Source organism: Paraphaeosphaeria sporulosa, assembly GCF_001642045.1.
Source record: "Paraphaeosphaeria sporulosa strain AP3s5-JAC2a unplaced genomic scaffold CC84scaffold_12, whole genome shotgun sequence".
NCBI lineage: Eukaryota > Fungi > Ascomycota > Dothideomycetes > Pleosporales > Didymosphaeriaceae > Paraphaeosphaeria > Paraphaeosphaeria sporulosa.
In genome coordinates, this window is record NW_017253371.1 from 673,517 (window position 1) to 696,825 (window position 23,309).

General features: G+C 53.2%; 9 protein-coding genes across 9 annotated transcripts; 4 read left to right on the plus strand and 5 right to left on the minus strand.

Annotated features, from left to right (window-relative positions):
• Window positions 1–2,481: 2,481 nt before the first annotated feature.
• On the minus strand, window positions 2,482–3,909 carry CC84DRAFT_1129318 (DUF1000-domain-containing protein). The gene is made up of 3 exons (XM_018175827.1): window positions 3,754–3,909; window positions 3,540–3,687; window positions 2,482–3,487 (listed from the first exon to the last, which is right to left on the minus strand). The coding sequence occupies exons 1-3, from the start codon at window positions 3,830–3,832 to the stop codon at window positions 2,713–2,715; spliced, it is 1,002 nt and encodes a 333-aa protein (XP_018030897.1). The 5' UTR covers window positions 3,833–3,909; the 3' UTR covers window positions 2,482–2,712.
• Window positions 3,910–4,188: 279 nt separating this feature from the next.
• CC84DRAFT_308863 (uncharacterized protein) lies at window positions 4,189–6,686 on the plus strand. The gene is made up of 3 exons (XM_018185816.1): window positions 4,189–4,198; window positions 4,314–4,646; window positions 4,798–6,686. The coding sequence occupies exons 2-3, from the start codon at window positions 4,513–4,515 to the stop codon at window positions 6,251–6,253; spliced, it is 1,590 nt and encodes a 529-aa protein (XP_018030898.1). The 5' UTR covers window positions 4,189–4,198; window positions 4,314–4,512; the 3' UTR covers window positions 6,254–6,686.
• A 214-nt stretch (window positions 6,687–6,900) lies between these two features.
• CC84DRAFT_1222037 (ribosomal protein L36e) lies at window positions 6,901–7,561 on the minus strand (the record flags this gene model as incomplete). Its single annotated transcript, XM_018183324.1, has 5 exons — window positions 6,901–6,984; window positions 7,065–7,146; window positions 7,283–7,382; window positions 7,451–7,480; window positions 7,534–7,561. 5 exons carry the CDS (start codon window positions 7,559–7,561, stop codon window positions 6,901–6,903), a joined length of 324 nt encoding a protein of 107 aa, XP_018030899.1.
• Window positions 7,562–9,975: 2,414 nt separating this feature from the next.
• CC84DRAFT_1168631 (aminopeptidase 2 mitochondrial precursor) lies at window positions 9,976–13,419 on the plus strand. The gene is made up of 2 exons (XM_018179445.1): window positions 9,976–10,555; window positions 10,772–13,419. Exons 1-2 carry the CDS (start codon window positions 10,086–10,088, stop codon window positions 13,266–13,268), a joined length of 2,967 nt encoding a protein of 988 aa, XP_018030900.1. The 5' UTR covers window positions 9,976–10,085; the 3' UTR covers window positions 13,269–13,419.
• Window positions 13,420–13,539: 120 nt separating this feature from the next.
• On the plus strand, window positions 13,540–16,648 carry CC84DRAFT_1168632 (uncharacterized protein). Its single transcript, XM_018179446.1, has 2 exons — window positions 13,540–14,366; window positions 14,418–16,648. Exons 1-2 carry the CDS (start codon window positions 13,739–13,741, stop codon window positions 16,589–16,591), a joined length of 2,802 nt encoding a protein of 933 aa, XP_018030901.1. The 5' UTR covers window positions 13,540–13,738; the 3' UTR covers window positions 16,592–16,648.
• Window positions 16,649–16,966: 318 nt separating this feature from the next.
• Window positions 16,967–17,548, plus strand: CC84DRAFT_310955 (uncharacterized protein). Its single transcript, XM_018185817.1, has one exon. The coding sequence runs from the start codon at window positions 17,069–17,071 to the stop codon at window positions 17,411–17,413; it is 345 nt and encodes a 114-aa protein (XP_018030902.1). The 5' UTR covers window positions 16,967–17,068; the 3' UTR covers window positions 17,414–17,548.
• A 6-nt stretch (window positions 17,549–17,554) lies between these two features.
• On the minus strand, window positions 17,555–18,752 carry CC84DRAFT_1263493 (APH-domain-containing protein; the record flags this gene model as incomplete). Its single annotated transcript, XM_018185245.1, has 1 exon — window positions 17,555–18,752. One exon carries the CDS (start codon window positions 18,750–18,752, stop codon window positions 17,685–17,687), a length of 1,068 nt encoding a protein of 355 aa, XP_018030903.1. The 3' UTR covers window positions 17,555–17,684.
• Window positions 18,753–19,731: 979 nt separating this feature from the next.
• Window positions 19,732–20,094, minus strand: CC84DRAFT_1180544 (uncharacterized protein; the record flags this gene model as incomplete). The annotated part of the gene is made up of 2 exons (XM_018180482.1): window positions 19,732–19,862; window positions 19,917–20,094. 2 exons carry the CDS (start codon window positions 20,092–20,094, stop codon window positions 19,732–19,734), a joined length of 309 nt encoding a protein of 102 aa, XP_018030904.1.
• A 1,139-nt stretch (window positions 20,095–21,233) lies between these two features.
• Window positions 21,234–23,052, minus strand: CC84DRAFT_1102049 (uncharacterized protein; the record flags this gene model as incomplete). Its single annotated transcript, XM_018174943.1, has 3 exons — window positions 21,234–21,945; window positions 22,045–22,477; window positions 22,524–23,052. 3 exons carry the CDS (start codon window positions 23,050–23,052, stop codon window positions 21,234–21,236), a joined length of 1,674 nt encoding a protein of 557 aa, XP_018030905.1.
• Window positions 23,053–23,309: the final 257 nt, after the last annotated feature.

Below are 23,309 nucleotides of genomic sequence, written 5' to 3' on the forward strand. Positions count from 1 at the left end.
ATGAAACATATCGACAGCGCGTTTCGAAGATCTTGATGTCGTACGAGCCATGGATGTGGCCGTCTTCGGCGAGCAAGAGACCTTTGACGTCAAGCGTTGAGCTGATCTTGGGCCCTTGGGCATGAACGCTGGCAGTGTTGATCGTAATAGCTCGATGACGCATGATGATGTTGACCCGATTTTGACCGCACGACGCGTCTGAATTGACACGCGTCCGTGGGGTGCTTCTAAAAGTGTTTGACATGTCTCACATGCATGTTTGACAGCTCTTTGGCAGATGATACCTTGCTATCATGAAGACACGCGGTGAGTAGCACGAATTGAAATCTTGGACGATCAAACATCCCAAACGTTGACAAGATCAAACGCTTGCTGAATGATTGGCTCTCCAGCACATAGATTTTCCGGACATTTGGAAGGTGCTCTTGAACGTCGCATCGGCTTGGCGCATAAGGCGAATGCTCCGAAGGTTACGCCCAGTGCACTGGATACGCATCCTCGTGCAGGATTCGATGCAGCTTGGGACTTGAAGGCCTTCGCATGGGTCGCATCGACGTTGCAGCGAAGCCTTACCATTGGCTTCTTCGATGTTCTCGATCGACCAGCCGTCCGTCCAGTCGGAACTTCCGTCAGCGCATGGGTATAGCTCCCTCGAGTACCATGTCGGTACGACACCTCATTTCCGTCTCGCCCGCCTGTTCATGCGAACCTTCTCCACAGCGTCCTCTCGCCCAACGTTCGCTTGTCCACCGCTTAACATGGGGCATCGGTGCTGTTGCTTTTCATAGCCACGCGATGTTGGTGGGGAGTAGAGGTTTGAAACGCAGGTGCGACGGAAGAAGGTCGGTAGAAGACCCGAAGAATGCATGGAAGCAGCGATAACGCGTCTTCCATGTGTTCAGAAGATTTAGAAGTGGACGTGGACGTAGTGCCGGAACGTCTTTGTGAAGATGACACTCGTGCTTGCGTACTTGAGATTTGCGTTCTGTGTATCTTGGCCACCTCGCTCGCTGATTGTATCAACAACAGAAATCTGCATGCACAGCGACAAAAGCAAATCCGACGGCCGAGCAGCGTCAGCGACACCCAAGTTCGTCGAATAGGTTGATATCGTCGAGGCCGTTGCGTATCGACATCTGCACTTCTACCGCGAAACAGTGCTCATCTCCGATTCTCAGCAGAGACCGATGGCTTCACGTCCGCAAGTTGTACGTTCCGATTCACCGTTTCATACGAAAGTACCGTTGCCCACAGCCTCTTTCGTACTACGAGCCTCAGCTGCTCGTTAACTCGCAGTCGCGCAGCTCGTCGCGCGGAGAGCCGACAACATGCTGCGCGCCGCCTCGCATACTTTTGCTTCTCAAAGACAGGCCTCGGTGGTTGTAGATGTGAGATCAGTCCCGGCAGTGCCAGGTCATTCTCTTCCTATCATATGTATAAAGATTCTCGTCATTGGCCATGAAAAAGAAACCTCTCCCTTCCCTCGCAAAAATTTGAAGTTCCACCTTCCACGCTAGCGCTTCGGAACGGCCAAACTCTCCCTCCGACCGCCTACAAAAACTTCACGCACCTTTGGATCTGGCTTCTCTTCTTCGTGCGGCGAAGATCATACTGAAGTTTCCCAAAACGTTATTTGCGTGCAGTTAATCCTGTGGCGCGCAAATGTCATTGATCTCCCAGAAGAAACATATTGCATAATCGATCGTATACACTTTGTGGAGGCGTCTGCTGCTGTGGCGCCGTCACTGGAAAAGGGTCGAACATACCACCGTGAAATGAGAATTTAGCACAGCGCGGATGCCGGAGAGACGCGTGATCACATGTTGAGACTTGCGAGGTGTCTGTAAATGCACCGTGAATCTCTTGCGCCCGTACGTGCGTGTCGGCCTCTGTCACATAGTGGAGCCGCAAATCACACGCAATGTCCTCGCGCTGAGCACGCGTGTGTATCTATCACGAGGCCTGCTCTGGAATCGATGTGCGTTTGCTGCGTTCTGTTCAGCCCAGTATTCTTTGAGTTTGTCCGTGTATACAGGTTGGATGCAGCGAGGCAACTGCCTGTGGTAAACAATGTCCAAACCTCAACGTGAGGTGGAAGTTGCATGTCCGCGACCAAACATACTTCACAATCTTGGGTTGATCTAAACATCTCATTGTTGCAATGTTTCCGCCGATCTAGATATTCAAGAATTTGTGTTGCTGCTCGGGAGTATCTCCGTTGTTCTGTTTCGTCCCAGACCGGGGACTATCGAAAGCTGCAAGCACCATTACATCAAGCAGCTGTTGACCACCTCAGACTCGGCGACACTTTCACGAATACGGTGTACTGATTGGACGATTATCCCTGATATTGCTACTGCAAGCTGACACGCTTATCGGAGAAAAATTCGTCGTGGGATTGTTTCACAGTACTAGAACATACCGCAACTCTTAGAAATGTGAACATCAATAGACACAAATATTAGATCGTTTTCAAAATTTGGTGAAGCATGCTGGATGCACGAACACACAACCAATCGATTCATACACAAGACCCTCGCCAAGTGGAAAGCTCCTACACTACTCGTTATATGCCCGTCGTAACGCCTCAGATCCTGTCTAGCTATGCTTTCTTTTTTATTGGGAATACCGGCTGGGCACGGGGAAATCTTGAGCCCCGTCAAGTCATATGAGCACATACTCCGTAAATAACAAATGATTCAAGTCGAATCATTAATCGTCAGCACCGACCTTCTCCAGCTTGCCCATTTCACGCTTCTCCCCGGATTCTCCAATGATTCTAATGCGATCTATGCGCGTCTTCTCGCCGTCACCATCGCCATCCACCACAAAGAGCACCAGGGAGTAGACGTTTTGGAACTTGACGAACCTCAGCTCCAGCTTCGCGGTGCCGGTGCTCTCGTCCCAATCGGATGGCTGGAGCTCGAAGGTCTGCGTGGGCGCGATGTCTTCGGCCTCCTCGAATCCAAGGTTGTGCTGGCGGTTCGTGTAGAGGTGGATGGTCTTCGGCCGAAGTGGAACTTCATCTTCATCATCATCGTCGTCGTCGGCTTTAGGCGGGAACGAGGTGATCTGTATGGTGTGGACCTTGAGGGTGGACGTGAAGGGCAGGTACAGCATGAGCTGCTCGTCAACATCGCTCTCGACCCAGTCTCTCTTGGACTCGCCTGCTGCCTTGCCCTTGCCCGCGCTGCTCGGCTGCGTGGTGTCGAAGAGCGTTCGCACGCCTCCAAACTCACTGTCCGAGTTCAGCAAGTCCAGACCGCGGACGTCTACCTGGTCCGTAACATCTGTGTACCCCCTGGGCAGGCCAGCGCCCCTCCATCCTCCAGCACCACCGCTGGAACCCGATGCTTCCCCGAATCCGCCCTCGCCCGACTCGACTTCGGCGGCAAGCTTCCTGATGTTGTCCGAGAGCTGCTGGGGGTTCGTGCCGGTAAACTTGGAGACCTGGTTGCCGTTCTTGAAGATGACGAAGAGGGGCGGACTACGGGCGAAGGTCAGCAGCGGACCGCAAAGCTTGACATGAGTAAGCTCACTTTGTGGCGCCATAGCTTTGCGCAATCTGCGTCTGTTGTTCGGCGTTGACCTTGGCGAAAGAAACGACGCCCGGGCGGGCCAGCGAAGCGGCCAGCTGGTCGTAGACGGGGGATATGGTCTTGCAGGCGGGGTTCCACTCGTTGTAGACTTCGGGGTTGTAACATCAGCACCGGTGTGTCGTTGAAGGCGGTCATGGGCTCGGATGCAGCTTACAGTTGACGACCACGATGCGCGACGAGGACAGCAGGGTCCGCAGCTGCTCGGGCGAGGATATCTGGGTAGAGCCCGACATGGTGTAGTGTTCGCTCGGTGGTGAGGATGAGAATGCGTCTGTTGCGTACACAAGTCCGGAGACCCTAGCGCGTGTTGGTTGGTGGTGGGGGCGGGGCAGGCGCATCCATCATGTAGGTAGACTGGACTGTGCTCTTGCCTCATCATCGCCGCAGGCAAACACCCGCACACGCGCCGCGAACCTTCGAGAAGCACCACTTCGCGCCGCACTCAGAGCCCCCCCACTTGCTAGCACAGGCTCCCGACGAACTCGAGGTGCGCCAAGACGTCGTAGCTAAGCCGCCTTTCGCCAGCTGGACATCGATGCTCTCTGCGACCCAGTACATAACATCTTTCCTTTCTTGGAGTCTTTCTAGAAGAGCGAACGGTACGTGCCTCTGCTCTATCATGATGAAAGTCTGCAGCTTTGCCCTGCGCGCCCTGCGCGGTCCTGCAGTGTGGCTCACCCGCCCAGCATGAGCATCGCTAATAAACACTGCCAGACACTTCAACGCTCGCCCTCCGCACACCCGAAGCTTCGCTGCTCCACATCCTTAACCTGTTTCTGACCCTCGAACACTGCGACTCTGTGCGCAAGGGCCACGGCTGGCATTGCTGGTACACACGCGCCGCATTCATAATCCATACGCCCGCCGTCATCTTTAGCGCTTTCAGCCTGTACAAAATATACCGTTTGGCATAATGTCACACGTCGTGGTTTTCAATGCGTCGGCGAGGAGCCACAAGATACCGACCACACCCGTCAAGTACCTGACCGAGGTTCGTGACGAGGCATGTCAGAAGTTTGGCGTCAACAAGGAGCAGTTCACTCTGAAGTAAGTAGCTGGACATCCTGGGCTGTTCATTCGTTGGCGAAAAGGGCTATGCCTAGCGGAACAGGACAAGAGTTGTGAACTAGGTCCGGTCCATCCGTCTACGTTTTGCTGCGGAGCTGTGGTGCGTAGGAACATGGCTAACATGGAGCAGGTACAACAACAAGCCCGTCTCGCTATCGCAACAAATACGGCATGTCAATCTTCCTCAAGGTGCACGGCTGGAACTCGTCCAAGCGTCTCGATCACCTACTGTTATTTCCGTAGCCTTGAGCCTTCCCCCGTCCGAGAAGAGCGCACGCCTGATGCAAAAGTTCGCAAGCAACACCTCATTATGGGAGCTGCTGCGACACTTCGAGAGCGGGCAGGGTGCCAACTACAACTTCACACAGCGCGGCGTGCCGGAGATGAACGGGACCGGGACGGGTGCTGGTAGACTTAACTACGAAATGCCCGTCATCACAGTCATGCCTGGTCACAAGGAGTATGGCTCATTTGTAGATCTCCAGAAGACGCTTAGCCAGCTAGGCTTCGACAGTGGAAGTGCTTCCCTGAAACTGGGTTTCAAGAATAGTGGCACGCCACTTGAAGAGGCGATGACACAAATTTCACAATATTTCAAGAGCACTGATCCTGCACCCAGCGGTGCTCATTCAGAGAGCTCTGCGCAAGCTAGCTCCATCCCTGACCCAGGTAAAGCTGCTCCTGAGGCGATAAAAACAGTAGCCGGTGAGACCATAAGATCCGACGAGCCGGATGCTTCACCAATGGACGTAGACCAGGATCCAATCGATGCTGAACCTTCAATGCCGTCCGTCGACGGTCCAGCGCATGTCCCCTCGACAACATCGTCAGCTCCTCTTTCTCCACCTCCAGAGCCAACGCCAGCTACGCAGCAGCCTTCTTCGTCTACACTCCCCCGAAACATACAGATATTCTCTGCTCCGACATCGTCAACTCCCCAAGCCGCCCGTCATGCCTTCAATGAAGCAGATTACCAGCCATCCGTCGACCAACTACGAGGCCTCCAAGCCTCATACAAAGATCGCTCGAAAAACACCCGGCTACTTTCTGACAAAGAGCTCGAGCAGCAAGAAGCCGAACGACAAGAGAAGATCGCCGCCATGGCATCCAAAGGCGGCATTATACGTGTACGCCTTCCCGACGGCGCATTCGTCCAGTTCTCCGTCTCCAAGACCGACACTGCAGCCGCCGTCTACGACTTCGTCACCAGCTGTCTCGAGCACAAGAATGAGCCTTTCCATCTCTCCTACCGCGACGCGAAGGGGCAGTTCGTGCAGATGGATCGTACTTCCAAGCTCCTCTTCCAGGACATGAAGTTCAGCAGCAACGAACTGCTCACGTTCCGCTGGGACGACGGCGCGAGTGCGGCAGTCCGGGGCGTTAAGCCGGTGCTGAGCAAAGCGTGGCAACAGAAGGCTGCGCCGCTGAAGATTGAGGAGCCAGTCGTCAACGAACCGGCACAGGCGTCTTCGTCATTGAAGGGCCAGACGCTCGGAGAAGGGAAGCCAAAGAAGGAGTATTCGGCGGCGGAGAAGGAGAACAAGCTGAAGAGCTTGCTGAACAAGAGCATCTTCAAGAAGAAATAGAGTTGTGGTCTTTGTGGGTAAGGAGGAAGGGCAGGATGCGCAGGCCTTTCGTTTTCTAGGGACGAATGTTCTGGTGGCACTGTGGTTGTAGCATTGATGGCGCATGGTGCCGACGCACCAGGTTCGGCATTGATATGCCTATTGTCAATGAAGTCATGATGTTTATGTGCGACATCGGTCTTTTGAGGTCAATGTAGTGACTGTATCTTATGGCGGTCTTTATACTGGTCGCGAGTTCACGAGCCGAAGGACATCAATGAAGCAAGCGCGTAGCGGATGAACACTGTGTTATCAGTGAGAGACCCAAGGTGCGATTATGCAGCATGTGCAGTCTGGGAACCAGCGCACACATTAAGAACGGCGTACACATTCGAAAGCGGAATCAAGTATTGCACTGGCGTGAACCGATAACATTTTTCATCTTTTAGGAGACACTGCTAGGTATCCTCTGCCCCTTAACGTCCATTCGTTGCCAGTACTCCGAAATCGTGCCCTTGATTCTGTGATGCATGTTCCGAAGTCGTGTCAATCCCGCCATGAAAGAGACCCAACACCCATGATTCGATTGGTTGATGAAGCGGAAAATGTATGAGGTCCCCTGCCGTCCGTCGCGATGCTCGTTGCCCACCCTGGCGGCGTGAAAACGCTCAGTGGTGGCCGGCACGACGGGACTCCTGGATGACGTTGGTCATCTCCTCGACCTTCCTCTTGGCACGGCCGAAGGTACCGAGCTGTGCTGTTGTTAGCAGGATGTTTGTTGCGGCAGTGGTGGCGAGTCGTGATGGGCTGTGTGGAGCGGAGGGAGACGTACCCTCTTCTTTGCGAGGCGGCGGGCGCGCTTGTCCTTGGCATTTCGGAGCAACTCGATGACACGCTTCTCGTACGGGGCAAGACTGGAGACGAGCAAGTCAGCGACATTCTATTGTCTTCAATATTCCAGCGGCGGCCGTCGGTTGGATTGGCAGAACCCATTTTTCAAGTGCGTGCCTTCCTGCCATTTCGCGGCGCCGTCTGCGAGGTGTAACGTACCCAGCAACCTCACGAGTGATCTCCCTGACGAAAGCGGTCCTCTTGGACAGGAAACCCTTCCTCCGCGAGATCCGGGTGGCCGGGGTCCTGGGGGTGACCTCTGTTGTCATGATCAGTATACGTTTGGTAGTTGCGGTTGAGTAATTTTCGCTCGTGGGATTTACGTACGGTGGCCGGCGTTGGGGCCAACGATGAGGCCTGCAATTAGGTTAGCGATGCCCGATAGCGTTACGGGAGGGCGTTTTGCATACCAGACTTCTGCTTCACTTCCTTGGGCATGGTGGCGGTTAGTATTGTCGTTGAACAGAAGTCTCGTGGAGTTGGCTTTTCGATAGATAGCGGTGCGCTTCGCTTATTTTGTGCCCAGCCGCGCTTGCCCGATATGGCTGGTGCACGTGAGACGCTAGTAACTCTGCTCCTGCGCACCAACGACAAGCAGCGGCAGGACACCGAACATCATTCTTCGTCAATATTGGTGCTGTCTCTTTCTTTCGCTCATTGATGGGAACGAAGTAATGGGCGGCCATCTGACATTGTCCTTGAGGTCGCAGCATGGCCAATGCAAGTCCCTGGAATCCCAAATGAACTAGATGCACCGTACAGCACCAGGCCATAAGTGTGAATATTGCATTGGTTCTCCTGATTGTCACAGCGCACTCGGATATCTGACCAGATACTGTATCTGTATCTACGTACAGACGGTCAAGGCAAGAGGTGCGCGTCTGTCGTACTATTATTCGTTCAGTTTGAAGTGTAAAGTATCACGGCCAGTGTCTCTATGGTACAGTGCCGTGGGAGACCCGTTGGCAGCCCTATAATCCATGATTGACTTTCAAAACCTGAATCTACTCAAGTAAACACCAATGAGGTTGGATTGCAGGAATATTGCTTTCGATGCAAAGCAACGATAACATCTCAAATTTGTCTGCTCAGCCATAATCTGCGGATGGAAAAGCCAACACCATCTATTCAATTAAGCACATACCCTCAATATGATTTCGGATATACAGTGGAAGTTAAACTGCGTGGTGAATGGTGAGGTGTTGGTCCCACAACCTTCGAAGCAATGGAGACCAAGACCGAAGGACCGCATGTCATATTGCATGCACAGTTATATAACGTCCGTATCGGGTGCCATGAGTCGAGCTAAGCAGCATGCAAAACGGGGCTGTCTTGGCCTCATCGACGCCGCGTCCCCAAGCAACGAAATCATAGATTCTACTAAGACGCCATGGCTGTCCTCCTTGCTGATCAGGGCTCTCTGGTACCGGGGACCACTGTTCCGCAAATCTGATACTTATGGCCAACGTAAGTGTCGCTGCAGATGACCGATATGCGAGACCAGGAACCGCATGCTCAAGTGCTGCCTACACAGTGCCTCATCGGCCACGTTCGTCATCCGAAGTGACACACGCTTAGCAATACGTTGTCACGTCTATTTTGATCTGTGAGCGAGGAGTGTACAGCGAGATCTGGGTTTTCAGAGCGGTTATTCGCGAGAACCGCCGCTATGAAAAGACATTGTATGACCGTTACGACTCGCCAATGGCACGGAAAAGGCGCTATATAGTTTTTACTAATCTTGATATCCCCCGTCCAACTTGGAAAGCCAGGTTGTAGTAAACAAGGCCATGATAAGTGGCAATCTTGATTGGACTATTTGTCAGAGCAAGCTCTGGAGGGCAACAAGATGACTGGACTGGAAATGGTATGAAAGTAATGCATGCTGTCAACATGTTTCTGCCGGCCTGCTCGCTGGAAGGTTTGCAGTGGTTAATGTCACACAGGCTTGAATGCAAGGTAGTGATGGCCGTGCGAATGATTGCCGAGCATGTTCGGTATCATGTTAGATGTTGTGACTCGGCGCTAAGGCACGTTGGTTGGGACCACTCTCTGTTGCTGCATGAGCGTATGTTGACAACATGAATCCATGCGTTCCACGAGTGCCCACCATTATAAACAGCGTATTCGGGCTGACTGTGGCTGATGGCAAACGCAATCTAATGCTGGGTACCGAACTTCCATTGCTCTCAAGAGCATGTATTTCGTTATTTTGGTCATGAGCTTGACTCATTGTCAGCAAAGTCTCAGCTCGAACCATGCAGAAGTGCTATGTCTGATGATGGAGGGTTTAGTGCACAACGCTGCCAAGGCAATTCAGATGAGATTCACCGCATAGCTAGAGGCTGATTCAATAATATCATCACAGGATCTCCTCCTAGATGGCGGTGAAATGGTGGGTCTCTCGGTTAATGTAAGCAAGATGTCGAAGTTGACCACATGACATCGCGATACACCCGAACAGCAGATTGAGGCGCCTCTTGTACCACTGTGATGAGCGGTCAAAACCGTTTAGCTCAACATTCACCCTGGCAGCAGTCACCTGGCCTCGCCAACGTATTAGCGTGCAGAAATCCTTGACCCACAGGCAAGAAGGCGATTTTGGACGAGTTCTGCAAATTCACGGTCATGGATGGGTAATGTCGCGAAGCTTCTATACCTCCCCGCTCATGCAGGAATCGCGGAGAGGCTCAAACGTGCGCGTGTGTTTCGGTCTCGCAAGGCTGGCGACGAGGCGCCAGAACTCCAGCGCGACCATGGGGAGGAGGGCTGGGAGGACTGAATTCCTTGCTGTGAATGTGAAGAAGAGAGACACGCTGCATGCGAAGAGGTTTTAACCGAGGGGCGTGTGCGTCGATGCATAGGACGGCTTGGCGCGCCTGCCTTTCTCGGACGGAAGAGCTGCAACATCCTTCACCGACGAATTGCCATTGGCGCTTCACCGCATACCATCTAGACGTAGATGGGCTTCCTCAGACAGTATGGCGCCCTGCAGAGAGCATCACGGAATGCCCTGCGGCGGCCAGCGCCTGCGGCTGGGGCGGGTGCGGCTGCGAATCGAATACGTTCCATCACCGCGGCCAGCAGCGGTCGCGTTCCGCTAAGTCGCTCCTTCTTGAGTGTCGCGCGGCCCGCGAACTCCACCTCATTCTACCCCACCACCTCGACCTCACCACGCCATTTTGCCGCAGAGTCGACCCTTCGTCGGACCCTCGCCCCTCGCCAATCCACCACCACACTCCCTAACCAAGTCCGACATTGCTCCCACCGCCGCAACATGTGCAGACAGTTCGGCGCAGATAACGAGGGCTCCGCCATGGCCGTCAACCAGGCGCGCGAGGTGCTGCCCACCAACGTGAAGCCCCTCCACTACGACCTGACCCTCGAGCCCGACTTCGAGAAGGCCACCTACGAGGGCTCGGTGACCATTGAGTACGCAATCGCACGCTCCCCGTTTGCGGGAAGATTGGACACACCCCGCAAGTTGGCCCAGCATGCATGATCCAGAAGACAGCAGGCAGTGCAGCACCAAGTGCAGCAGGTCATGCGCAATAATCTGCCTGTATATCATACCGCCTGGTCTAACTTGGGGGGGTATTCCGCCCGCTCTACAGCTTGTGTTCTAGCATTTTGCTGACCCCGCTACAGTCTTGACGTGGTCGAAAATTCCACGGAGATCACACTGAACACCATCGACCTCAAGATCCACTCCGCCAAGGTCACATCTGGTGACCAAGTCGTCTCGAGCTCCCCGGAGCTGACCCACGATGAAGAGGGCCAGACCACCAAAGTCTCCTTCAAGGATACCATATCAAGCGGGTCAAAGGCCGCCCTCACCCTGACATTCACGGGCACACTGAATGATAACATGGCGGGTTTCTACCGTTCGTCTTTCAAGGCTGAGGATGGCTCGAAGACATGGTTAGCGACCACGCAAATGGAGCCTACCGATGCCCGCCGCGCGTTCCCCTGCTTCGACGAGCCGGCGCTGAAGTCTACCTTCACTGTAACGCTTGTCGCCGAAGACAAGATGACCTGCTTGAGCAACATGGATGTTGCTTCGGAGAAGAAGGTGGACTCCCTTGTCGTCAAGGGTGAGAAGCGCAAGGCAGTCACATTCAACCCGACACCGCTCATGTCTACATACCTCCTCGCCTTCATTGTCGGAGAGCTTAACTACATTGAGACGAACGACTTCCGCGTACCTGTGCGCGTTTATGCGCCCAAGGACCGAGACATCGAGCACGGCCGCTTTTCACTCGACCTTGCGGCCAAGACGCTCGCTTTCTACGAGAAGACCTTCAACAGCCCGTTTCCTCTGCCCAAGATGGACATGGTTGCCATTCCCGACTTCAGTGCGGGTGCCATGGAGAACTGGGGTCTGATTACATACCGTGTCGTCGACGTGCTCATTGATGAGAAGAACAGCGGTGCTAGTTTGAAGCAGCGCGTAGCCGAGACTGTGCAGCATGAGCTTGCACATCAGTGGTTCGGTAATCTTGTGACTATGGACTTCTGGGATGGCTTGTGGCTGAACGAGGGTTTCGCGACATGGATGTCTTGGTACTCGTGCAACGTCTTCTATCCCGACTGGAAGGTTTGGGAGGGGTACGTTACCGACAATCTCGCGTCAGCCCTCTCGTTAGACTCGCTTCGCAGTAGCCATCCAATCGAAGTCCCAGTCAAGCGCGCAGACGAGATTAATCAGATCTTCGATGCCATCTCGTACTCCAAGGGATCTTGCGTCATCCGCATGATCTCAAAGTACCTTGGCGAGGACGTCTTCATGGAAGGAATTCGAAGGTACCTCAAGAAGCACGCCTACGGAAACACCCAGACTGGTGATCTTTGGGCGGCCTTGAGCGACGCTAGCGGCAAAGATGTCGAAAAAGTCATGGACATCTGGACCAAGCATGTCGGCTTCCCAGTCGTTACCGTGACCGAAAACTCAGACTCTATTCATCTCAAGCAGAACCGTTTCCTGCGCACAGCGGATGTCAAGCCGGAGGAAGACGAGACCCTATACCCCATCTTCCTCGGTCTACGCACCAAGGAGGGTGTCGACCAAGAACTGGCTCTGACCACCCGCGAAGCTGATTTCAAGGTTAATGATCTCGACTTCTTCAAGCTCAACGCCGATCACACTGGCATCTACCGCACCTCGTATAGTCCTGAGCGTCTTCGAAAGCTAGGTCTCGCTGCCAAGGAGGGGCTCCTCACCGTGGAAGACCGTGCCGGTATGATTGCCGACGCTGGTGCTTTGGCTACCTCGGGCTACCAGAAGACGTCCGGCATTCTTTCGCTCCTGGACAGCTTCAAGAGCGAGACCGAGTTTGTCGTGTGGCAGGAGATCAGCAGCCGTATTAGCGTACTCCGCTCTGCATGGCAGTTTGAAGACCAGGCTGTCAAGGATGCTCTCAAGACCTTCCAGCTCAAGTTGACCCAAGACAAGGCCCACGAACTGGGCTGGACCTTCACCGAGAAGGACGGACATCTTGAGCAGCAGTTCAAGGCAATGATGTTCGGTACTGCTGGTATTGCGAAGGACGACACCATTGTCAAGGCCTCGTTCGACATGTTCGAGAAGTTCAAGAACGGCGATCGGTCCGCTATCCACCCCAACCTCCGTGGCAGTGTGTACGCCATCGTTCTGAGCAACGGCGGTGCGGCAGAATATGACGTCGTTAAGTACGAGGCCATCAATGCCAAGACGAGTGATGAGCGTAACACGGCTATGCGGGCCTTAGGTCGTGCCAAGACTCCTGAGCTCATACAGCGCACCTTGGACCTGTCCCTGAGTGACGACGTCAAAGCGCAGGACATCTACCTACCACTCTCTTCTCTGCGTACGCACCCAGAGGGTATCAAGGCTCTTTGGCAATGGACCAAGGACAACTGGAAGGAACTCGAGAAGAGGTTGCCGCCCAGCTTGAGCATGCTCAGCTCTGTTGTGTCTATCGCGACGTCTAGCTTCACGCGCAAGGAGCACATCAAGGAGATTGAGACCTTCTTTGCGGACAAGAGCACCAAGGGCTTTGACAAGGCACTTGCCCAAAGCATTGACGCCATTAGCGCGAAGGCAGCTTGGATTGAGCGCGATTCTGATGATGTGAAGGCGTGGTTGAAGGAGAACAAGTACTTGTAAGTTAGCAAGTGGCGTAGAAAAAGGGCTGTGGAAGTATGCAAAGTTGCAGGGAGCCAAGCGGGCGGGTGTTGGTGTATACCCCGATACCAGCATAAGACATCTTGATAGATGCGTGTACAATAGAAATGCATATACTCTTGTAATCACCTGAAATTCATCTTCGTCTGCGTTCGCCCACTTGCTGCAGTATATCCTGTTGCGGTAGTCGTGTCTTGGCGGCGTTGCAGGTGCAACCCTGCAAGCGGTTCAACAAGCAACGTCAGCTACTCAAGGTCCGCGTATGCCCGAACATGTGAGAATTCCTGTATTGCACGCACGACGCATGCTCCCACATTCTCCCTCTGATCGAAACATGTGGCAGCCCGGCTAGAATGCGCCTCCATTGTTGCGCCATTCGTTCTCACAAACGTCCCCCCTCGTGAAGCTCAAGCGCATACTCCCCACCCGTTTGCCCACCAAACCACCCCAGCATGGCGCAAGATTCCGAGCCGCCCGAGTCGCACTTGGAAGCGCCCACAGCCTCTGATGTAGAAGCTCTCGAGCTCTTCCGCCGCTCGCCGCACCCGTACCACCGCCGCCAGCACGAGCTGCGCACTTCTCAGCCATCTTCCCAATCGTCGAGCAACGACCTGTCGCGCACGACCGGGCCAACGTCACTAGGCACACCGTCAGAAGAGGGCGAAAAGAAGCGGAGAAGAGTGTCACGATCTCCAAGCGAGAGCGGCACAGAGGCTGACGATGAGGGCTACGGCTTCGTCAAGGCATTGCCAGCACCGCCTCTGAGGCCGCGCAAAGGACTACGCGATGCGCGCGGATCAGGGCTGGAGGGCGATGCAACGCCCTTGCTAACACCCTCCCAGGTGGACGAGGAAGGCCGCAAGCTCTCCATGCAATACTTCCAGCCAAGCAAAGAGGGGTCGCGGACTGGAGAGCCTTCGCCAACCGATGACGAAGCGAAAGCAGCGCGCCAGAAGTACTTGAAGAGACGCCGCAACGAGATCGTAAGGAGGACGACCGAGACAGCATTGCTCGGGGTCATAGGCATGCTGGCGGTTGGCGGGTGCAAGTGCTGGGAGAAGCTGTTGCGCTGGCACAGAGGTATTTGCTTGCTTCACGAAGCCACCAAGGTACATGCTAAGAACCTCTCAGTAGATCTATCCACTCATGTCCTCATCATGGGTAGCATCCTCGCTATCTATCCGCTCCGACTCCTGTTTTATTCGTGGCAAAAACAGCCGCCTTCGAACCTCCGTTTCAGACAGCGCATTCGCATACCAGCCGCTTTCGATCCTGCTCCCATATTATACCCCGCTGTGTTACCAGTTTTGATTTCCATATCTTTATTTTCGGCATTACCAAGGGCGTTGCTACCCAACATTCTGCTCGGCTTAGCAGCATTGCCGCCCCAATTAATACCCTGCGGAGTCTCGCCGGGGGGCTATTCGAGTGTCCACTGGTTCATCTCCATACTACCCTTAATCGCCTCTGAGAATTCGGACTTCCCTTCCAAAAACCTGGCACCACTACCTCATAAGATCAAGCTACCCCCATCCGAACAGGGGCTGCATCCAGAGTTGCTGGTGTGCCTGTTCCCCCTTCACCAGGCACTTTTGCCGCCATTACACTACCTCACAACGACAAGTCTACTTCCTGCAGAGCTGCACCTTCTCGCTATCGGATTGATCAACCTCCTGCTATTTACGGGCTCGCCCCAAGCCGGTATACTGAGAACTTTGATATGGGTTGGAGGTCTCACTCTCTTCGTGCTTTGCGGCAAAGTCCTCAAATGGGGAGTGGCATTGGCACGCATCCCGCGGTGGAGATTTCGACGCGTGGGTCGTGTCATTCAGGCGCAGCAATCGTTCCTACAAGTGCTCAATAAGAGCCTTCGTACACGCAGTGCCACTCGAGCAGCGTCCGACAGCGATGCTGATGAGGATGAGCCTTTGTTACAAAATTCTCTGACCAAGACTAAGAGCTTGAGGTTAGACATATTGAATGCTCTCAGGAACAACAACAGAACGCCGAATGGCAACGAAGCTCGGTCAGCAGTCGAGCCTAACAAGACAGAATACCTACATCGTGACAGGCAACAAAATTCACCCCCATCTGCTTCAACTTCACGAAGGCGTAACACAGTCCCCAGTCTGCCTGTGCAACTTCCCATATTACCAAATGGGCTTCGACAACGCCGACGCACAAAATCCATAGCGCAACACTTCCTCACACTCACGCCCACACAAGCACTTTACCGGAAGTGGATCTATGCCGCATACTTCTACTTTGTTGTAGCTGCCCTCATTCTCGGTCCAGTCCGCTACATCATCGGCAAATACGCCCTTTACGATCACGAGCCCTTTGGTTGGGCACTCGGCTACCTCTTCGGCAACATACAACGCCTACGCTTCGAAGTCTTCAACTGGGATCTGGGCTGGTGGATTGCGCTCCCTCCGCTCTTTGACGCCAACGACGACCAATGGTCCTATCGACTCCCGCTCGCCGAGACCTTCCGCCAAACCATCCTCGGACCCGCTAACGTCCGTCTCCTCCTCTGTGCCTATTGCGTCAGCATCATCCTGGTAGGACTCATCGTTGTCTTCCGCCTCTCCTCCGTCGTCGAAGTCGACACCCGCCGCAAAGTCTTCCACGGCATGATGGTCGCCATGCTATTCCCAACCATCTTCATAGACCCCTGCTTCGTCGCGCTCGCGCTCGCGCTCGTCCTCGCCATCTTCCTCCTCCTCGACCTCATCCGTGCGAGCCAATTACCGCCGCTGAGCGGGCCCATCGCTACGTTCCTCACGCCGTACGTGGACGGCAGGGATCTTAGGGGCCCCGTGGTGGTTAGTCACATCTTTCTCCTGATTGGGTGTGCGATTCCACTATGGCTGAGTCTCGCGGGCGTGGATAGAAAGGGCGAAGAGCCCTGGGTGGGTTGGGACGTCGAGAAGAGAGATGTCAGCATGATCGCGGGCGTCGTGTGCGTTGGGATGGGAGACGCGGCCGCGTCGCTCATTGGGCGGCGGTATGGACGCAGGAAATGGCCCTGGGCAGGCGGCAAGTCGCTCGAGGGTAGTCTGGCGTTTGCGGTGGCGGTCACGATTGGGCTTGTCGCAGGAAAAATCTGGCTCGTTGTTGGGTGGGGAGGTGCTGCGTCTGATAGGAGTCTGCTAGAGCGGGCGCTGGAGGGCACGAAGATGGTGGGGAAAGCGAGCATCTGCGCCGCAGGTGCGAGTCTGGAAGAGGCGGTGCTGACGGGTGGGAATGACAATGTTGTTGTGCCCGTGGTGTTGTGGGTGCTGGTTAGAGGGGCCAATCTCTAGGATGACCAGTAAATGAAAAAGATTTTCTACTCTGTATTTCTACAGCTTTGAGAGCAACTGTGTAATCCGCTTTTTAACTAGATGTGGGAAGTAATGCATGGCTTTACTTCTGCGGACCTGGTCCCGCGAGAATTTCCGCTTGGTAAAGTGTTGCTCCATTAGCTGTGAACGTTTTGAGGTAGTGTCCTTGCCCAAGTCCTCAAATTGTAGGCTCCTTGTCTGGGCTAAAAAAAATAAAAAAATGCAATGCAATCGCGTGGCGGTGGTGTGCTGATCTATGCTATCTGGAAAAGTGAAGCGGACAGACGACCGATGAAACGTGCGTGCAGTGAGTAGGCTGAGAAATTGGATCAATCGCAGCGGTTGCCTTTCGTCCAGAACCCCGCCTTCAAGAGGGCACCTCACCTGCAGATCAACAACGCACTTGTGGCACCAAGTGACCGTGAACTGCGGCAAGATAGTCATGAAGATGGCCATATGATCACTTCCTTATACGCCAACGCTCCTGGTTTAGAGATATTTCCCAGGGAGGAGGAACAATCGACTACATTACTGATGCTGCCTGCTTCTAATCAGATTATTTGGGTGTCTGGCTCGGTACTCACAGCATTGACTGCTGGAGCTGTTTCGACAATATACCACCAAGGCCGTAATCACCGCTTGAACAATCGTCAATCGATAATATACTTCCTGAACCCAGAACTAGACGAACCGCTGCACAGCTGGGTCAAGCCAAGGGGAAGCGATCTGGAAGACATTCGCGAACACGTCAGGAATGCACCGTTATTGACGTTTAGCTTACTGCCTGTCGAGTCCCTCTAGGCCAAAAAACAAAAGGATCGAGGTCCGTCTTCCGGGGCCGTATGACCACAGGAGCGCAACCTTGATGACGCATATTACCTTTTCTCAGATCGTAGATTATTATACCAGTCAAGATACCCCAAGGTAATTGTTTGATTCACCACCTGATAGGAAGATATCGGAATTCACCAGCTCTTATACATATGGCAACTTCTCTTCGACCAGAACCCATCGTAGGGAACCTACATTCAGAGACAATCTGCTTCTACAAGTAATTTGCATGTTCTTCTCCCTAATCTGCAGCTCCCACGAGTGCTTCTATAATATTGGTATATATCAGATCCGCATCGACACTTGTCACTCGCTCGAAGACACTTCGCTCAGTTTCGAGGTCCCGACAAGCATAACTGTTTGCAGGATCCACTGAAAGCTGCTGCTCGCTGCTAGCAAGCAGAACGACAGAGCGAACAATGACCAGTGGCCAAAATGCCCGGAGTTCGGCATCGTTCAGAGGACAAAGTTCATGATACGCTGTGATTGCTGGAAGAACTGACAGAATATCCTGTTCGTTGTACTGAAGCAACCAGGCGCAGAGGACAACCAGGTCGCTCACCAGCCAGCCTCGCGTGATGTCGCCAAAATCGATGACAGCATCTGGTATAGATGCACCGGATTGGTCTTTGCGGCATAGGATATTATCGCCAGTAAGATCGTGGTGGACTGTCTGAATTCGCAGCTCTTTCTCCAAAGGCTTCAGTCGCGTGAGGGCGGTGTTCATTCCCTTAGACATGCGGCTACGTCGCTCATCGTCTTGAACTGACGAAAGTAGGTGGTCCGCTACTGCACCAGCATTGCGCAAATCCCATTGCAGGCTACGATTGAGACCTGCATGCGCAAAATCGCGAAGACCAAGCGTAAGACTTGCGGCTAAAGCCCCAAGAGCACGTATCAATTCCTGAGAGAGACTGTGTTCCTCGATCACCGGCTCTCCTTCAAGGTGCTCGAGAAGACGTGCCCGGTATTTTCGTCCTCTGATTTCTACCAGAATAATGGAACCGCCTTCGGTGGTTGGTAGGATGCTCGGTACTCGTGGCACACCAGCCTTGGTACGAAGATGTTGGAATGCCGAAATCTGTGCCTCGAGTTCGGTGAGCGCATATTCCGCTAGGCAAATCTTAAGAACATAACTTTCCGCGCCATGTACTATGAGATAGTTGCGGTCTTGCTGACTAACAAGTTCTTCTACATCTCCGGAAAGGTCGTAGTGCTTGAGAAGAATTGCTTTTGCGTCCTCTTGCGTGATGTCAGGCCGTGGGAGCCACATGCGATCGAGAAAGCTTGCATCAATAGAGCCACCCATGCTTGTAGACGATACGCATAGAGTTCAGAGGCGATATGTGCATTGGACCACGAGTTTGGTGAATGAAGGTATCGAGGAGATGGGGCTGAAACCCCGCACTATACCTACGGTACCTATCCCACCGGTGATTAACATGCGCCACTAAACGACATTTATATTTCATGGTGCTGCCTATTACAAATATTTCTAGGCACAGATATAAAAGTTTCTACCTATTTGAAGACTATTTGACTTCTCTCTAGAAGCGAAACAAACTTAGATTTAGCATGCTACAAGCAAAAGCCTCAACAGCAAAAAACGGTAGCGGACCAAGCATAAGCTCCAGACTGTCCTGCGGATGCGAGATACCAGTAATTCAGGCGGAATATCCACAAAACCACCACGGAACCCGATGCATTCCAATACGAAGGACGACGTATGTACTCCAATCAAGAACTTTGGTTGTCCATATTGGCGCAACCACGCAAGGGTGCAGTTAAGGGTTGGGGATCGAACAATCCGTTGTGAAGCTTATTAAATTCAATTTCAACCTTGCAATTTCAGGTCACAGATGCGCCCACACCGTGTTACAGTGCTGAGGACCTATGTGACACTTCCCTATTGTATGGTCGAATATAAGAAGTCTATAATTCAACGGAGAAAGCCATTGTTTGCCCACTTTTGTCCACTTCTTCACCAATTCTGTAAGACTCTGAATTGCCAATCTATCGAAAGCGATGATCGTGCGTGCATGGCATTGTGTTCATCTAGAATGGTGTTTTATGGAGTGGCGGCACTACCTTGCTATAGAAACTCCGAGAAGCTTCCGGGAAGTAACTTGATGTGCTCATGGGCCATACGGATGTCCCTGAAGGACGACAGCGAGTTGCAGTACCGGACATTTTCCATTCTCTGGAAGTAGCTATTGGGCGGTTGGTTGAGGCAGCATGACACAATATTCAGAACACAATTCCCAAGCATAACGCGAGGCTCATCTTCATTACCGCATCGACGCCCACACCGCCGCCGCCGCCCAAAACGTCTCTCTGTCATAGTGCTGATGTTCCTGTTGCGGCCGCTGCTCCTTTTTGCTCTTGTTCTTCGCTTGCTTGGGCGTTGAGCCTTCCGATGCTATGTTCAGATTAGTTCAGCACGCTACAAAGAGGGGCGGGGTGAGAGACTAACGTTTCTTATGAAGCAATTGCTTGAGGAGTGCTGATTTCGAGCTCGTCGAGGCGAGGGAGGCCGTGTCGGATGGGGAGTACGGCGGCGGAGCAGTTTCGCTCGAAGTGTGATTGGTAGTCGAAGACATCTTGTTTGTGAAGAGGGAGACAGGTCTCGTGGCGTGGAATTCGGCGTTCATGCGGTTGTTTGGTGGACAGCTTAAATAGGTATCGCAACCCCCAAGTAGTTCTTTATATTCGTATCTTGTCTTTTTCGATGTCTTGTTCAGGAGGCAGGTAGATGGCCTTGTAATGCTCACCTGGTGTTGAACCGGTACCGGATTTCCACGCACCCTCTGTCCTCATTCTTATACACCACGTCGTTTCGGCCGTCCCCTCCCATCGCGACGTCTCCCCAGCCCAGCGCTGCCCATACCAGCTCTCATCTGCGTCAACGCCGCACCTCGGAGTAGCGACAACACCATGTATGACTCCAAATGCGCGCAGTCCCCGACCGCCATTCAAGCTCCGATTCGCGCTTCCATCTGACCTGACGTGTGCTCTTACAGCGTAGCCTAGGCAGAAGCGTGGAGATCGCAAGGTACGTTGGGAGCCTTGCCTGCATCTCACGGCACATGCCGCGCACGCCATTTCCCCCAAGCGTACAAGTAAATCCGACGCGGTACACTAACTCTCGCGCAGCAGGGAAGTCGTCTTCCCACGTGGTGAGAGCGGCGCGTCATGTACAACCAAATCCGAGACGCGTGTGCATCTCCGAGCCATCACGGTGTCAGGGCACCGTAGTTGGGTTGGCGAATGGGAGCGAGGCTCGGGCGGCGGTGCTCGGATTTAGATTTTGGGATTCGGTGTTGAGGGTCCGCGGAGTTATTTGGAGACCAGGTCCGAGAGTCGGTAAGCTAGAGGACTGGGAAGGGAAGGGAAGATGTGTAGCAAGGGTGTATTAAAGCGGGTGCGAGAAAGCAAGGTGTAGTTCAGCGATGGGGAATATAGTTGCCAGTCTTCTGGGGTCAAGGCGGGGGGTCAGATAGCTAGCTGTTGAAGAACGATAAAAACATTCAACGTCCGTTATGCTGTTACGGATGGAGTTGTCCAAGATATTTCGTTCTCAATCTATCTGCTAATGCTGCCTCAGCTGGCACGTGCGTAGTCGACTCGCGCTCACACGAGCCCCCAATAATCAAAGGGTATCTCCAAATGCTCATTACGTCCGATGCCGATTTCTATCCTGTCAAGTCGTCATGAATAAGCGAGGCCGTGAAAAAGAACGCTAAAAATCAGAAGAGATACTACGTGCTTATTAACTCTTCTGCTGTGTCTCTCAAAACCGGCCTGGACCCACCGTATTATTCCAATTCGCATTATCCAGCCAGTTCAAGAAGTCCTCGCTTTCGGTTGGAATAGGCTCCATGCCATCTATCATTGGGAGGTCGAAGAAACCAGCTCCGACCCCGGCGAGCACTGCCGAAGCTCCATCGGTTTGACCCTCGTTCGAGGGAGGTTGGTAGTTGAGCACTTCGTCCAAGACAAGAGCAATCATCTTGTTGAGCTCGCTGCACAGGCGATGATTGCCGTCGTCCGGTACGATTGCCCACTCCACACATGATATGAGGACGGATAAGTTCCGAATGATGTCAGCACGCGACACTGTGTTTGGCAGCGGTAAATTTTCCAGTGTGCAGCGGCGGAGTTCTAGAGCCAGAACACCTGCACTTGGCAAACAGTAGAACAACACCAAAGTAGCAAAGTGTCGCTGCACGTTGTATTCGTGGTTTCGATTTTTGTTGAAAATGAGAGCGGTAGAGAGAAGGTTCATCGCGATTTCAAGGAGGGCGGGAAGAGCGTTTTGGGTGTGACGGCGAAGAAGACGTTGAATCTGGAAGCCTGCATGTAGGTGGTCGAGGTATGCTCCTATCATTCGCAAGGCCGCCCTTGGTTTGAGATTTCTCCAAACAGCTTCATTGTCGTAAAGGTCGTATCTGAGATGGGCGGGCGAAGTCTCCCAGTTCGTTCGATGTTGCTCGCGTATTGCTCTGCTTTTGTTAGTCTGAGACTTGCGCAATAATACATCAGATGAAGGGCATCTGAGCCAAGGAGAACGACGTGGTTTTCGGAATATGGTGTCAACTTACTCTATCTCTTCAATCATGAAGACATCTTTCTTTCCTGTGAGCGACGCTTCGAGGAAGCGCTCCTTGACACGACCAAGTGCAGCACGTAATCGTATCCACGAGGCTGGCCTAATCTGACCATCAAGAGCCCACCCGTCGACATCGAGTTTTGATATAACTTCATTTACAATCGCATGGTCGTCGGAAGTAACGACCTCGTCGTCAAGATCCAGAGGTAGCGGTCGGTCACTATACCGCTGGTGCATCATCGGTGGACGCCCGAAGAAGTCAGCCAAGCTCTTGTCGGTTCGATACACTGCAGCGTAGATTCGCCTGCGCGACTCGCGAAGGAACAGAGGCTCATCGCATGGATTCACGACTGCATTCTCGCAATGGATTCCTTCTGCATGGAGTGCCGAAATAACATCGCCAGTTCGACGCCATACACCGTGATCTACATTCGTCAATATCCCATGATGGAAATACAAGAAATGGCATACAGTTGTCGCCGTACCAATTACTTTGTACGAGCATATTGTTGTACATTAGCCAGACCATGATGTCATTCACGGCACCATGGACTTGACAAAGGGTGATGCAGTCGTTGGTGGCGTGGATCATGTCCAAGATGAAGTCGTCCTTGTTGACCCTATCTCCGTTCTCAAGAGTGAACAAGGGATCATCTGGTGGAGAGAACTGTGCACAGGAAGCCGCCAGCGCCATCATGAGGCCTATCGCTTCCCACCGCAAGTTCGGACCTGTGAAGAGCGTGTGAAACTCGGATGGGAGCATGGTCGGCGGGACCTTGAGGGGCTGAGTACTGTTCTTCGTGATCTCGGCTAGTAAGGGATATGGATTATCGGAGTTGGAGTTGATGTATTCAATGTCTCTGCGCATATGAGGCAATGCATTAGTGATCAAGGGACCGATCATTGCTGATCCTTGATTGATCCTGAAGTATGTTCGCACAAGCCGCTCTAAGAAGGCAAACTGTCCACACTTGGATATGATGTCCCTGCCAACGCTCATACGACAATGGCGAGTTCCCTCGAGCCCACTAGCCATGATGGTAGGCGTTCCTTGGGCGCTTGCAGGAGGGTGCTCATGTAAGGCATTTGAAAGTGGTTGCTCCTGCGCGAAAACACTTGCATAGCTAGTGCTCCCAAGGTAGAAGCTCCTGGTGTCAGAGCTGCTTTGGGTAGTCCTTGTTGCAGATTCAGGAGGAGTAGGCCATGCATTCACAATGGAAGGAACTCCAATTTCATTCCGAAGCGCCGTAGGGCTTA

Coding starts and splice junctions, on each gene's coding strand:
- CC84DRAFT_1129318 (XM_018175827.1), bottom strand. CDS start 3,832: ATGTCGGGCTCTACCCAGATATCCTCGCCCGAGCAGCTGCGGACCCTG. Junction 3,688..3,753: donor GCGCATCGTGGTCGTCAACT/GTAAGCTGCATC, acceptor ACAACCCCGAAG/TCTACAACGAGTGGAACCCC. Junction 3,488..3,539: donor CAAAGCTATGGCGCCACAAA/GTGAGCTTACTC, acceptor CTTCGCCCGTAG/TCCGCCCCTCTTCGTCATCT.
- CC84DRAFT_308863 (XM_018185816.1), top strand. CDS start 4,513: ATGTCACACGTCGTGGTTTTCAATGCGTCGGCGAGGAGCCACAAGATA. Junction 4,647..4,797: donor AAGGAGCAGTTCACTCTGAA/GTAAGTAGCTGG, acceptor AACATGGAGCAG/GTACAACAACAAGCCCGTCT.
- CC84DRAFT_1168631 (XM_018179445.1), top strand. CDS start 10,086: ATGGGCTTCCTCAGACAGTATGGCGCCCTGCAGAGAGCATCACGGAAT. Junction 10,556..10,771: donor GAGGGCTCGGTGACCATTGA/GTACGCAATCGC, acceptor ACCCCGCTACAG/TCTTGACGTGGTCGAAAATT.
- CC84DRAFT_1168632 (XM_018179446.1), top strand. CDS start 13,739: ATGGCGCAAGATTCCGAGCCGCCCGAGTCGCACTTGGAAGCGCCCACA. Junction 14,367..14,417: donor GCTGTTGCGCTGGCACAGAG/GTATTTGCTTGC, acceptor AGAACCTCTCAG/TAGATCTATCCACTCATGTC.
- CC84DRAFT_310955 (XM_018185817.1), top strand. CDS start 17,069: ATGATCACTTCCTTATACGCCAACGCTCCTGGTTTAGAGATATTTCCC.